The following is a 14,793-nucleotide window of genomic DNA, read 5'->3' as shown; positions in this document are numbered from 1 at the left end:
TTATTCTGGCCCAGTCACAGGCCCTGTGCCAGAGTCATACAGCCAGACTTCTAGAACTTTGCTCCCAACTGGGCTTCATCATGAACCAGGAGAAATGCGATCTGTCCCCGAGTCAGTCCTTCGACTTCTTAGGGATGAGATTCGACATGCAGAGTATGATAGTCTCTCCGACGCCAGATCGGTGGGACTGTCTGGCAGGCCTCCTCAGCCACTTGCGCCGTTCCTCCCAAGCAACAGCGCGGACACTTTCTTCCCTCCTGGGCATGATGGAGTCCATGGCACCTCTCATTCCCCAGGGCAGGGTTCTCAAGCGCCCTCTTCAGAGGGCACTGAGGTTACGGTGGTCCCAGAGCACTCAGCCATGGCATACCCTGATATGTCTGGGTGAGTGGTTCCTCGAGGTGAGTGGTTAACCACCCCTCTTCGGACACAGGGGGTGCCCATAGCCCCACCTGCTCTTCAGGTGGCACAATTCACAGACGCCTCCTCCCTGGGCTGGGGAGCCCACATGGACTCACTCCATGCAGCAGGGACTTGGTCCCCGGAGGAGCGCCTATGCCACATCAATGTTCTGGAACTGGAGGCAGTTCGCAGGGCTCTCCTGCACTTCGTGGGGGAGGCAACTGGCAAGACCATCTGCTTGTTCACGGACAATACGACGGTCGCATGTTACGTGAACAAAGGGGGGGGGAGCGCACTCGGCAGACCTCTCCCTGCGGACCGAGGCTCTCCTCCGTTGGTGCCACAGCAAGGGCATTGCGCTTTCAGCGAGACACATAGCAGGAAAAGACAACATCTTGGCAGATGCTCTCAGCAGGTCCAAGAGTGTCATCCACACAGAGTGGACCCTGGACAAGGACACCCTTCAGGGGGTGTGGGAACGGTGGTTCCGGCCGATGGTGGACCTTTTTGCGACAAAGTTCAACAAGAGACTTCCCACTTATGTCTCTCCGGTCGCCGACCCAGAAGCGTGGGCAGTGGATGCTCTCTCTCTAGACTGGAGCAGTCTGATTGCCTACGCGTTTCCTCCCTTTCCAATCCTGTCCAAGGTGATACGGAAAGCCAGGTTGAAACGCCCGCAGCTGATCCACATTGCGCTGAAATGGCCAGCCCAGCCCTGGTTTCCGGTCCTTCAGTCCCTGACACATGTTCCACCCCTGGAACTGGAAACCAAACCTCATCTGCTGAGGCAGCCTCGTTCGGGCATTCCTCACTCCGATCCTCAACTGCTCCACCTGCACGCGTGGCTGCTGTGCGGTCAGAACTGTTAGCATCACCATTGAAGTCTTTGACCCCTTGTTCGGCCTCTGTGTCGGCTGCGCTGACCCAGGGGGGTGCCTCCTCTGACCTCCTCTCCATAGTCACCAAAGCAAGGAGGGAGGGAACGGAGACTTTGTATGACTTTCGCTGGAAGAAATGGCTGCGTTGGTGTGCAGCTCAGAACATTCCCCCTACTAACCCTACGAGCATGCAGCTGGCCAACCTTCTGGCTCACTGCTCCTCGGTTCTCAACCTGTCTGCTAGTTCTGTGCGAGGGTACAGGTCTGCCATCTGTACCACAATCAAACAGCTAGGTGGTCCCGCCTTTGAAGTGGATTTCCTGCTCAGAGAGGTGGCTAGGGGTGCCTCTCTGAAGGAAGCTAGGAATCCCAGAAGAGTGCCCCTCTGGGACTTGTTCCTGGTGCTGGATTTCATTTGAAAACAGCCCTTCGAGCCGTTGGGGACTATTCCTTTTGACCTGCTCACCCTCAAGACCACTTTCCTTCTGTTGCTGGCCACTGGCCGTCATAGAAGCGAGATTCATGATCTTTGTGGAATGCCACAAGATCTGGCCTTCCACAGAGATGGTTCCATCACTCTTCGTTTCCTTCCAGAGTTTCTGGCTAAGAACCAAGACCCCGAGGTCCCTTCCCCCTCTCTGAGGGTCAGACCTTTGTCTTATATTTTGCCCAAGATGATGAGGACAGGCATCTCTGCCCTGTTTGGTGTCTCAAATACTATTGGGATAGGTCTCAACATAGGCGTTCTTCTCAGAGGCGTCTTCTCATCTCCCTCAATGAGAATTACAAGAAAGACATCGCTGCAGGCACCATTTCCCACTGGGTTTCCCAAGTCATTCGTACAGCCTGCTCTCATGCACACAAGGATATCAGTTGTCTTAATCCCAGAACACACGAAGTGCGGGCCATAGCTACTTCGGCTGCTTTCCAGCACTCAGTGCCACTGCAGCATGTCTTGGAGGCAGCTTTCTGGCGGTCTGAGAATCCCATCATCAACTTCTACCTCTGGGATTTCCGTATGACCAGGGCTGACGGTTCCAAGGGGATTTCCTATGTCACGGCTTACACTGCCGTCTCAGTTACAAGGGCTCCCCATACGAACCAGTAGGCGTTGCCCTCCTCCATTTGCTTTAAATTCTGCATCAGTTTGACATGTACAGTATATGACACCAAAAGGAGGAGTTTGTATTATACTCCGTGTTTGGTGATACATATACTTACCATGTCAAACTCGAATGCCCGCCCGTCCGTCCCCACGTCTCCACCGTGGTTCTCATGGGTCATTTTCTTCGATGGCCACGGAATGATTCAGCGCTAATAGCTTTTAGAGGCGTTTGATTGGCTAAGAGTGGACCGGGCAAGAAGGGGCGTCTTTTCACTGTTAGCCGCGCAAAATTTGGCCAAGCAGAGCAAACCAATAGGCCTAGTTTGCATCAGTTTGACATGGTAAGTATATGTATCACCAAACATGGAGCATAATACAAACTCCTCCTTCTTTGGTGACAGTTTTGTTTGCATATTTCATTTGCACATAATTATAACTTACATGGTTTGTGATGGGCTGCATCCTTCCCAATGAAATTAATTTTATAATGACAGTGCTACAGAACACGATCGCAATCATCCAATGTATTCATCTTTGTAGCCCTTAGCAAACAAATGTCAAGTTGCATCCATTAGAATCGTTTTGTTGGCAGGTTTAGCAAACAAATGTCAAGATACATCCATTAGAATCGTTTTGTTGACACCAGCCAATAAGCTTCTCTTCTCCACACACATACAGTCAATATCTCTTCTCTTCACTCTTACTGTCTGGCCTAGTTACATGTAGTCAACACAATACCATTCAGTTCTAACACACTGATGCACATTCACTCAGCACAGTATCCTACAATTTGACACACACTCAGAGCACAGGCCAACACTTCAGTTTGGCCCATTCATGGAGGGAATGGGAGAGAGAGAGTGTGTATGTGGTGGGGTAACTGTCAGTATGGTTGGTAAGGTTACAGTCAGCAGAACTGGGGTTGAGTTTAACCACCAACTAGCAAAAGCCCTACAGGTCAAGTTATTCAAAGCTATTGCCTTCAGCCAGGTGTTTTCACTATGGTGGTCCACAGCTAGTTACTTGCCCTGGTTACCACTCAGATGTCAGTCCACTGATCCAAACACAACTTTTAGATCAGTGACATGGGTCCCATCTATAACCTGTGGCTGTGTGATGCAATATCTCCTGCTTAGGTAAGAGGTTGGGCAGTCCCAAAGCCTACACAGGTCTGTGTGTGTGTGTGTGTGTGTGTGGCTGAACATTGTTGACTGTGGACACATCTGGCTCAGACAAAGGACACAGGCATTTGCATTAGACTTTTCTTTCTGGCTCAGAGGACACAGGCATTTGCATTAGACTTTTCTTTCTGGCTCTTAGGACAGGCATTTACATTATACTTTTTTTCTGAGTGAAAGTTTTTTCCTCTGGTTCTTTAAGATTTTATTCTCACTCTTTTTAATATATCCCAAGGCCGCATTTTGGATTTTCTTTTTCTTTTTAGAAATATTTTTCTGGGTTGTGGGGAATTCTTCATTTTGTACTGTTCTCAATGGGCACAGGCACCTTCATTTTCTTTTCCTGACAAGTACAGATTTGGTTTTGCCACTGTAACAAACACTGGTACAAGTTAGTATTTAAGATTTTTTCCCCCCATGTTTCGATAGGTTTTTTTGTTTTTGTTTTTTTGCTCTGTTTTTTAGTGGATTTAGGCCCTTGCAATAGATTTCTTTGTTGCTGTTTGTTTTATGTTTTGTTTTTTTGTGCTGAAAATTGTCAAGATTGCAGGAAAAGAAAGATCTGTTTTTCAAGCAGTTCTAATGATGGTGGATTGAATACAAGACAAAATCTATGATAAAAAGTACAGGATTCAGACAAACATAGCTGTCAGCTGATAATAAACAGAGACTGCAGTGTCATTGTGCATGACTCATAGTCATGACCAGGATATATTTGATGTCAAAGTCAAGCACATGGGATGCAGTATATCATTATAATATATGAATAATATAATGAGACTACTCTTCATGGGTTTAACATTTATTTACTAATCTTTGAAAAGGCGGAATGTCATAATATCATATTTCTTACTATAATAGTCTTAGTGCTATTGATGCATTCTACTATGTCTTCAACATTTTACTGTGGTATTTGTTATAATTCTTGTATTACATTGTGCATGTGTTACACCCGATTAGTAAGGCTTTGTCTTTTACTTGAATAGAACTTTATGTTTGGTTATGTTATTACCCATTCTCCCATTCACACACCCATGATACAAGCTGACTCATTTGTACTTAAGATTAGAGACCCATTTTCATAGTAATACCAGTTAGCAGCCCAGTGAGGGTGGATGACAGCTGATGTCATGGTTGGTCAGTTATTCACTTTTTTTGTTGTGGGTGGATTTCCGGTAACAAAATGACAGGGGTAATGTGAGGTTGGTGAAAAGTTTGTAGGCATTTAGCCTGATTTTGGGGTCCATTGAGTAGATCAGTATTGATCTCTTGATCATTTTAGTGTGGAGATCCATGAGATTGGTGCAGGGCTTGTATTGATTTGATTTGACACTATTTTCCATTTCACATCTTTACTTTACTGATAATGATATTATATATATATGTTGATGTATATGAACATGTAACAATTGTTGTATTCATGTGCCTGTGTGGACACCACATCATGTTTTCCACCTGTTCTCGTGTACATGTGTGTGTGTGTGTGTGTGTGTGTGTGTGTTTGTTCTTTTGTATAATGCCTTTTCACAATTGTGAATTTAAATGAAACTCGACCCCCTCCACATTCCCACCCCTGCCTCCCCCAATCACTCTTTTTCCCCTCCTCCTCTCCTCAGTGCATGCTTGTGTGTTCATGCATGTGTATGCACATGAATTGATTGATGTAGGTGAGTGATAAGGGGGGAGGTGGAGGAGGGAGGAGGCAGTTTAGTGTAGTGGTCAAGAATTACATCATTAACATCATTAGAACTGTGTCAAAAATTGGTAAGTCATCACTTGTCTTTGCTACAAAATATATGGCCTATCACTTGCCTTTGTTTCATTTACATTACAGACTTTTGTTTCATTTACTGTACAGAAATTGACAAGAACCTTTATCACTTGTGTCTTATTTCCTGCTCATATTAACATCAGGCCAGAGAGCGGTTGTTAGTAAGCAGGGGTGGGTGTTGGGAGTGGGAGTTGAAGGCAAGGGGGTGTCTGTTAGTTGGCGACCCTTTTTGTTCATAGTTCACATACTGCTATAGCCTGGGGTATGAAAAGTTGGTTTCCTGTCAACACAATGATAGTAACTCCTCCCTTGAGGCTTGATTAATGCTCATCAGTGAAGGGCTGTTGCCTGAGATTAGACTGAACTTCCATGTCAGGATGCTGGTCACCATTCTTTATTTGAACTACTTCCTCTTCAGCTTGCATTATTTTGTTTGGTGAAATAAAATACTCTGCTTAAAAGTATACATAAAGTAGTTCTTTAAATTCATGCTACACTGACCTCATTTCATGAAGGTTCAGCAGCGAAGGGTTAAATATTAACCAGATTCAGTCAGTCACCTATACCTGGTTCTGTGCATGATTTAAAGCTCTCAGTTGCTCTGTTACACTGCAGTGCCTGCGTGTTCAACATGTTGCTTTTGATTTGTATCATCAGTACTGCTGTTGTGTGTGAGAGATGGAGGTATGGGAGTTGAGGGAGGAACTGGGGTTGGGTGGTGTGTGTGTGTGTGTGTGAGGGGGGTATGTCAGGAGAGGGGTAAATGAAAGTTGATCAGAAGAACAAGGATGACTTTTTAGTTTGTTGTTTCGGTTTTTGTGTGTGTGTGTTTTTGTTTTTGTTTGTTTTTTTGGGTTTTTTTTTTTCGTTTTTGTTTGTTGGTTTGTTGTTGTTTTTTTACTGTGTAAGAGACTCTCTTCCTTTCTGCCCACCCCTCCACTGCTCTCTCTCTTTCTCTGTCTCTCTCCTTCCTCTCTTGCTCCATCTTTATATCTTTCCCCCTGTCTTCCCCACCCCACCCCATTGATTTCTCCATTCCTCTCTCTGTTTCGTCAACAACAGAAACATTTCTGTTGTGTCTTGCAACACTATCATCAAAATAACAAAAAAACAGATGGATGGGTTGGCCTTCTCCTCTTCACTGATAAAGTAAACAAATGATAAATTCAGTAGTCAGAGTGTTTAACCACTGCCATGTGTAGACGCTGTTTTATTTCTTTTTGCGACTTCTGTTAAGTTTTGAGGGTAAGGGCATGGCTTTATGTTAAATGATACCATGCATCATGCATGACCTGCATGTAAGATACACAGTGTAGGAAACACCTGCTGCCCTGGCAAGACTTCGCTCCCCTTGACATTCGACATGTACAAGCACATACACTAACACACATATCAACACACACACACACACACACACACACACACACACATCAACACACACACATGCACACACTCATATTCACACACACACACACACACACACACACACACTGAATGATGTCAACCATTTTTATAGATTTCAGGAGCTGACACTGTCAGCTGCATTGTTGGTGCTTGAGTCACACTATGAATGGGGAAAATTACCAATGGCCTGAATACTAGAGATAGATAAATATATATATATATATATATATATATATATATATATATATATATATATATATATATATATATATATATATAACCGTGTTCATTTGTTTGTAAACATTAGAAGACTGTGGGCAGATTAGCTACCCAGAGAATGATAGATAATGTAATGACCCTGGCCCCTTTCTAGTTCAGGGTTATTGGGTCTCATTCAGATGGTAAAACAAGGTGAAAAATATGAATGTTTACAAAGATATATATGTCAACACTCACTAAACAAATTTGCACACACACACACACACACACACACACACACACACACACACACAGAGTGAGACATGTCCCAGTTCTGTTTACATTTTTACATGTATGTACCATGTGGTTTCCCAGTTCCATTTACCAGACTGATAATGTGATATACTGAAAGTGGACTGAAATGTTGCTGACTTATAAATATACAGGGTGCTTTGCATGGATATTTCCACACTATAGGTTGTGTTCCCAAAACATTTGTTTATTTATTTATAGTCTGTTCATCTAAGATGATATTAGACTGAAAATAAATGATATTATTATTATTATTTGGATTATTATCATTCCTGTCATAATGATGATTTTTAGTATTAATTAGATATCAACATTTCTGTATATTCGAATGAAAAGGGGGGTGGTTGAGGTCGGGGGGGGGGGGGGGGGGGGGGGTGCACAAAGGGGAGGGGACTAAAAAAGGAAGAGTGAGAGAGAGAGACAGAGAGAGAGAGAGAGAACAGAATGTGGAAAAGATAGAGTACAAAATCTACAATGGAGAGGGTGAGTGTCAGTGATTGGAAAAAGAAAAAAAACATAATATTGGAAGGGTGTGTGTGAGAGCGGGATGGGGAAGCAGGATTAGGACAAAAAAAACAACAACAAATCAAAAAAACAAAATCAATAATCAAATATTGTATGCACTACTTCTGTAGATTATTATTTGAAAAGAGGCTCATGTGGGGACCTACAATAAACAACCAACTGGACTATTTAACACATAACTAACTAACTTTAATAAAGAACAGTTCAAAATAGATAACTTTTTCCAAAAAATGTTAACATTTGAAACCGGTAACATGTGTTCCATAATTTCTGGAGGCAAAAAATTACCAATGGCCTGAATACTAGAGATAAATAAATATATATATAACCTTGTTCATTTGTTTGTAAACATTAGAAGACTGTGGGCAGACCAGCTGCCCAGAGAATGATAGATAAGGTAATGACCTTGTTCCCAAAACGATCAACACACAAACACACAGAGACAAAATCAGACAACCAAATGACTGAACAGCAGACAACTCTATCTGTGTGTGTGTGTGTGTGTGCGCAGCGCGCGCGTGTGATTCTCTCTCTCTCTCTCTCTCTCTCTCTCTCTCTTGCTCTCTCCCCACTACCTTCCCCCCTCTCAGAAAGCAACTCCTCAACAACAACAAATCAACAATTAACAGACACACAAAAATACAATATGAAAGGGGGCCACATACACCCAGCAGTAAAAAAAAAAAACAGAACCACAGTGTCCCGTTTTCCATATTTTTGTGGGATGACCTGATTTGTGTCAGATAACAAAACAGGGTGAGTCAGGGTGGGTCAGGCTATGCTGACGTTTTATGGAAAGTAACGTCTTGTGCACATCTGCAGTGTCTATATAAAGGTGATGACTAGATAAATTTTGTTGACTTGTCATCCTATTTGAGTTTGGACTCTGCTACATGCAGTTACTGAGAAAATGCCAATGTTACCATGAACAAACACACACACACACACACACACACACTCACACTCACTCACACAAACATGCAAAAACACACACACCATTAAACAAATAGATACCATGATCATGAGATTCTGATTTCCCTATTTCTCCAGGAAACAGATTCCAGTGTCTATCTGGTCCTAGAGGTAAGTCAGTGGACTTTGCATGGATGAACTCCATTTTTTTTTTTTTTTTTTCCTTTTTCTTTCTAATTGTATTCTTTATTTATAAGACAGGTCAGTATGATTGCAGTGTCATTTATCTATACATGACCTTTTGGTTATGTTTGTGTATTGGAACAATATCAGTTAGTTAAGGCATAAGCATGAAAATTAAAAGCATGGATTGTTTTCTCAAAAATTGTGTTTTGTGAAATGTTATAAACTTTTTGGCATTCAGGTGATTCAATCTATTTTAATCAGTTTTAGTGGTCATCTTAAAAATGATCTTTAGTTTTATAAAAATTATAAACATAAAATATTGGTTTACTTTTTTTAAATGTTGTTACTTCTCTCAATGTTGACTGCAAGCAAACTAGCATGATGAGAAGTTGTGTTCTACATGTTTTGAAATTGTTGAATCAGTCATGTTTGGTGCACCCAATGCACTGGTCATGGTGCCCTTTTACTTTTTCACTGCAAGATTACCAGGGTATGTGTTTGTGGGGGGCACATGTGTGTCTTGGGGAAAGTGAGAATGGTAATGACATTGGTAAGTTCAGTACTTGAAATACACTGAAGCTTTGTGTATATCTTTCATGACATTTCTTTCCCTTTGTTGTTTCAGTTCTGCAATGGAGGAGATCTGTGTGACTATCTCCTGAGTAAGTTGTGAAAGAGTGACAGCTGTTCACATTGAGGCTTTGCTTTCTTACAGCATGCTCTTGTTTCTACACACACTCTGACACTGTTTGTCACTAAAGTAAAAGCTATAGAATGCTTCCATGTATCATCCCCAATATAACTTTTTGCACTGACTGTTGTCAACCATAGTCCTCATTTCAGTCTTGAAATTCCTGTATGTTTTTCTCAGCTACTTTACTGCTGAATTTTTAGTCAAAAGATTGAAACTGAAAACTAAGCTTGGTGAATTGTGATCAATCTGGCATGCATTTGAAGCTCAGTTACTACTGTATGTTTGCTTATCAATAGTGTAATTGATTTTTCTGGACAAAAGTGATGCAGCCTGAAGAAGAATGAGTCCACATACAGGATAATGACTGACATTCTGACCTGTAAGCTCTGTCCTATCACAGTTAGATGATAGCCCTTCATTGAACATACTTGTCAGCAACAGTTAAAGAGTTACAGATGTATGTTAAATCTATGTCTTAATCTATGTATTTTGTTCATGCATTACATGACTTCAGGTTTTTTCTTTGCTTTGTCTCATCAGTGTGTAAAAGATTGATTCAGCAAGTAAACAACATACCTCATTACCTGAACAACAAGTTGTGTGTACACATAATTGAAATCAGATGTAAACACGTTGTGAAATCTTAATGTTTATGTGGAGGTGGGGGTGGAGGAGGGCACATGATATGTTTGTACAACTGCATGAACTATCTTTTTTTTCCCCCTCCTGTTTTCGAAGCTTTCTCAAGTTGCTGTATCAGTTCAGAGGACTGATTTGATATGCTGCTTTGTTTTGCAGGCAAAGGAACGATGTCAGAAGATGCCATATCATCCTTCATGCAACAGATCGGTAAGATGATATAACCAGTTCTTCTTATTTCTCTGATTTCATTGTCATTTCTTTAGCTCTTCATTATGACTTCAGCTCTGTTCTTTCTCCTTATGTGCAATTTAAAAAAAATTACTTGTTTAAGTTTTAACACTGTGTGAATGTTGTTTGTTGATTTTGGATATTTTCACTGAGAGTTGTATTGCTGTTGGATGAATATATATGTGGGGTGGGTGGTGAGGGGTTAGATCCTCTCATCCATCCATTTCACAATTCCTGCATTCAGCATTCAACATCAGTGTCTTTTGTGGTCATCATACAAAGTTAACTGCAAATGGATGGGAAATGAGAAGAGTGTCAAGGAAGCATAATAAAATGGCAATGAGGGCTGTGACATTTTTCCCTTAAAAAAAATATTATGTAAAGTCATTTCTTGGGATACCAGATGATACAAGTGAAGACAGCCTTTACATGATGATGATGATGATATGGATACTTGTATAGCTCCAATCCTCGGTCAGAGACCAAGCTGTAAGTGCTTCACAAATAGTCATTTGCACAACGGCTGCCAATTGACTGTTGCCATTGGGTGCTCATTGTTCGTTTCCTTTGTCATTCAGTCAGGTTTCAGTCATACGTATACACATGGAATTCCTCACACAGACATGTAACATTTTATACTCTGTATGATGAATGTCGTTTGTGTTGGTGTGGTGACAGCAAGTGCCCTGAAGGCCCTGTATGATAAAGGCATCATGCACAGAGACATCAAGCCCCAGAACATCCTGATCTGTATTCCCAAGGGGGGCAGCAAGATGACCACCCCGCCCACACAGCTCAAGTTCAAAATTGGTGGGTAACGATGATAATGATGATAATAATGATGATGATGATAATGAAAGTATTTATGTAGCACTGATTCGTGTGTAAAGTTGGATCAAAGTGCTTTCACACCAGTCATTTACATGCATGCATAACTCTGATTCAGGGTTGTGTCAGTTCTGTTTTGTTATTCTTGCAATTTATTGCATGTCACTGCCATGTATTTGTATTAGCACAGCAAATAAGGAATAAAAAAAAAGAAAAGAAAAAAAAAGCATGGATAAATAGGGATACATAGTTTTCGAACAAATGTAACGCAGCACTCCAAAACCCGGCTAAAGTCGCAATTTATGATTTTTTGCTTTTGTATACCTCCTAAAAGTTTAAAAATCAAAGATAAATAGAAAAAAAGAATGAATCTATCTGTCATAGGTTTTTTTTCTATGATTTTTTCTAAGTTCATGTGCCCAAGGAGTAGAAATGGAGAAATCGGCTCTTAAAAAACCCCCACATATTTGTGTGCCTGTGACTTAAAAAACAAAAATTATCCTAAATATTTATTTAGTGTCAAAAGATTCAGAAGTGAATAAACTTTTAGTTTCCATATGAAAAAGGCACAGAAAAGTTTGTATTTTCTCTCTGTTCTACTCAACCAAAGACAAGTATTGCAAGTGGAGGAGTGACATCATGCAATACAGATTATTCAACCACAATATTAGCGCTTAGATTTGTCTCTGCACAAGATTCAGCGCTATATAAATACCATTATTATTAATATTATTATTATGATGAGTCAAGATGGCTGCCGTAAAAAGAGGGTGCTAGTCAGGGATACACAGGGGAGGTAACCTACTTAGGAGGTTATCGGCCGTAGCTACTTTTGTTTTCTCCACATAGGCGGATAGTAGTTTGCACAGGACAGGAATGTCAGACCTCCGCCGGAGTCAGCACTAGTGGGTCATGGTAAGTACGTTACTTAAATGTAATTTTAGGAAGAAAATTTCCTATTAGTATTATTATTATATGCTCACAGAAAAACCCACATATTTGTCTGCCTGTAGCTTCAAAACAAGAATTTTCTTGAGCATACATGTGGTGTCAGATGATTCAGAATTCTAGATTTCGATATGTCAGGGCAGAGGAAAATTCATATTTTCTCTCTGTACTCAGAGACAAGAATGGCATGTGGAGGAGTGATGTCATGCAATACATATTATACAGCCACAAGTGAGTGGATGGCAACAGTGAATGTTCAAATATTTCACGCCCATAAGCTAATGCATGAATGTTTGGAACTTCGGCTTAGATCCAGAAACAGCCTTATTACGTGTGGTCAGTGACCTGTTGCTAGCATCTGATGCAGGCAAGGTATCCATTCTGTCACTGCTGGACCTTTCTGCAGCATTTGACACAATTGACCATGACATTATAGTCAGAAGGTTGTGTGCTGTGTTCGGACTCAATGGTACTGTTCTGAAATGGTTTCATTCCTACTTATCAGGTCACACACACTCTGTCCTTGTAAATGAAAACCAGTCTGTTCCGTCTGTGCTCAGATATGGGGTACCACAAGCTTCCGTCCTGGGACCTGTACTCTTTACAATGAACACACAACGTCTAAGTTTGATCATCCAACAGTCTACCTCACTGTCATCTGTTTGCTGACGATTCTCAACTGCATGATTCGACTATTCCCTCTGAAATTCCATCTTTAGCTTCTAAATTTAAAACTGGTATAGAAAATGTGGCAAAGTGGATGTAACAAAACAAACTAAAAATGAATGATGACAAAACAGAACTCATGTTGACTGGTAATAAAAATAAGCTCAAGCAGATAAATACAACGTCTATCATTTGTTCTGGCATAGATATTTCTTTTTCTAGTTCTGTCCATAATCTTGGTTTCTACCTTGATTCATCCCTCACGATGGAAACTCATGTGAACCACCTGTGTAAAGTTCTTTACTTTCAGCTTTGTAAGATTAGTAAAATCCGCCCCTTCCTGTCTGTTGATGCCGCCAACAAACTTGCTCTTGCCTTCATTTTATCCCTTCTAGATTATTGTAATTCTGTCTTAGCTGGCCTTCCCAATGATAAACTCTACAAGCTCCAGAAAATACAGAATAGTGCAGCTCGACTCGTCCTTAAAAAGTCGAGGAGAGAGAGTGCTACTGCTCTCCTGCAGACACTTCATTAGTTGCCTGTTCAAGCCAGAACTGAAATATAAAGTTGCCTGTCTATGCTTTCAGTGCCTGAATTGTGATACCATACTGTCTTATCTTTCTGAGCTTGTTAACCCGCACTTGCCAAGCAAAACATTGAGATCTCTTGATTCCTCCCAGCTAACTGTTCCCCGATGCTTCCTTAACTCCTGTGTAAAGAGGTCATTTTCCATCTTCGGCCCAACAGCTTGGAATTCTCTGCCTATTGCTCTCACACAAACAACTCATCTATCTACCTTTAAAGCAAATCTTAAAACTTATCTCTTTAAAAAAAATACTTGTCATAACTCAAATAGTGCTGTTGTCCCAGGCCCATGGCAATGTGAGTGTGTGTGATGGGAGAGTGGAGAGAATGGGGGTGGGTAGATGGATGGTGGTGGTGTGGTTTGAAAGGGAGAATGACCCGATGTTTACCCCTTTTACCTTTTCTATCCAAAATTTTATTTTACAATTTTTACAAAATCTGTGGCATGCAGATTACAATTATGTTCCTTTTTACATGTATGTATTTTAAGTGAAAATTGCTGTCATCTCAGCTGTCTAATCATGTGTGTGTCTGTGCGTGTGTGTTAGTGTGAGTGTTGGAGTGTAACAGTTGTAGTATTGATAGTATGTTACTTTGTGAGTTTCATGCATTGTGTTTTTATAATATTAATGATTCTGTTTTATGTTTCTACTGCTTTTTATATGCTTTCTTGTTTCACTTTAGGTACTGGATTGTAAAGCGCTTAGAGCTTGCTTATGCTTGTATTATAGCGCTATATAAAAATAAAATATTATTATGATTATTATTATATGTTTGTGACCAGATTGCATATTTAGTGCTAAATCTATTAAGCAAAGTCTCTGAAACAAATGATCCACATAATGCAACAACACACTGATTGTTTTAAAATCAAAAGTGATGCCCAAAGGAATGACAACATTTAGATCTGCAGTTACAGTGATGCGGCTGGTGCGTGAAGGGTAACCTACTGTCATAGCTATTTGTAGCCAAACGAGGAATGTTTCAAGATACCTATTGCATATATATGTTCAGATAGAGTCACAGTTCATGTGTGCAACAGGTCATGCTTTATCTTCACAAGCTAACTGTTGGGATTTGTTGATAATTTGCTGCGAGCCGCTTTGCAGACGATGTTTTTGAAGATGCCATATTTGTTCATTTCACGTTGCGTCGATTTTATGAACACACAGGTCCTTTGATTAATTTTTGTGAGTCCCACACACCACAGAATGAAACAACATCAATTAAAACATTCCACAGAATGCCTGAACTTTCAATAACAAAAATTTTTCTTCAAACTTCGTGTCAGAAACTTGGCTGAATTCAAAGAATCGATGGGACCTGGCCCA

The 14,793-nt window shown here is 41.0% G+C and overlaps 1 protein-coding gene across 1 annotated transcript in view; it reads left to right on the top strand.

Moving 5' to 3' along the window:
• Positions 1–14,793, top strand: part of LOC143274627 (serine/threonine-protein kinase unc-51-like) — a 69,520-nt gene that overhangs the window by 14,548 nt on the left and 40,179 nt on the right. The window contains exons 4-7 of the mRNA XM_076578497.1: positions 8,824–8,856; positions 9,497–9,533; positions 10,364–10,414; positions 11,114–11,245. Coding sequence (XP_076434612.1) covers positions 8,824–8,856; positions 9,497–9,533; positions 10,364–10,414; positions 11,114–11,245 — 253 coding nt within the window. The remainder of the gene's footprint in view (positions 1–8,823; positions 8,857–9,496; positions 9,534–10,363; positions 10,415–11,113; positions 11,246–14,793) is intronic.

This window comes from Babylonia areolata, chromosome 29 (assembly GCF_041734735.1).
Source record: "Babylonia areolata isolate BAREFJ2019XMU chromosome 29, ASM4173473v1, whole genome shotgun sequence".
Lineage (NCBI taxonomy): Eukaryota > Metazoa > Mollusca > Gastropoda > Neogastropoda > Buccinidae > Babylonia > Babylonia areolata.
Note: the sequence above shows the minus strand (reverse complement) of the source record. Positions and strands in the feature narration are given on the sequence as shown.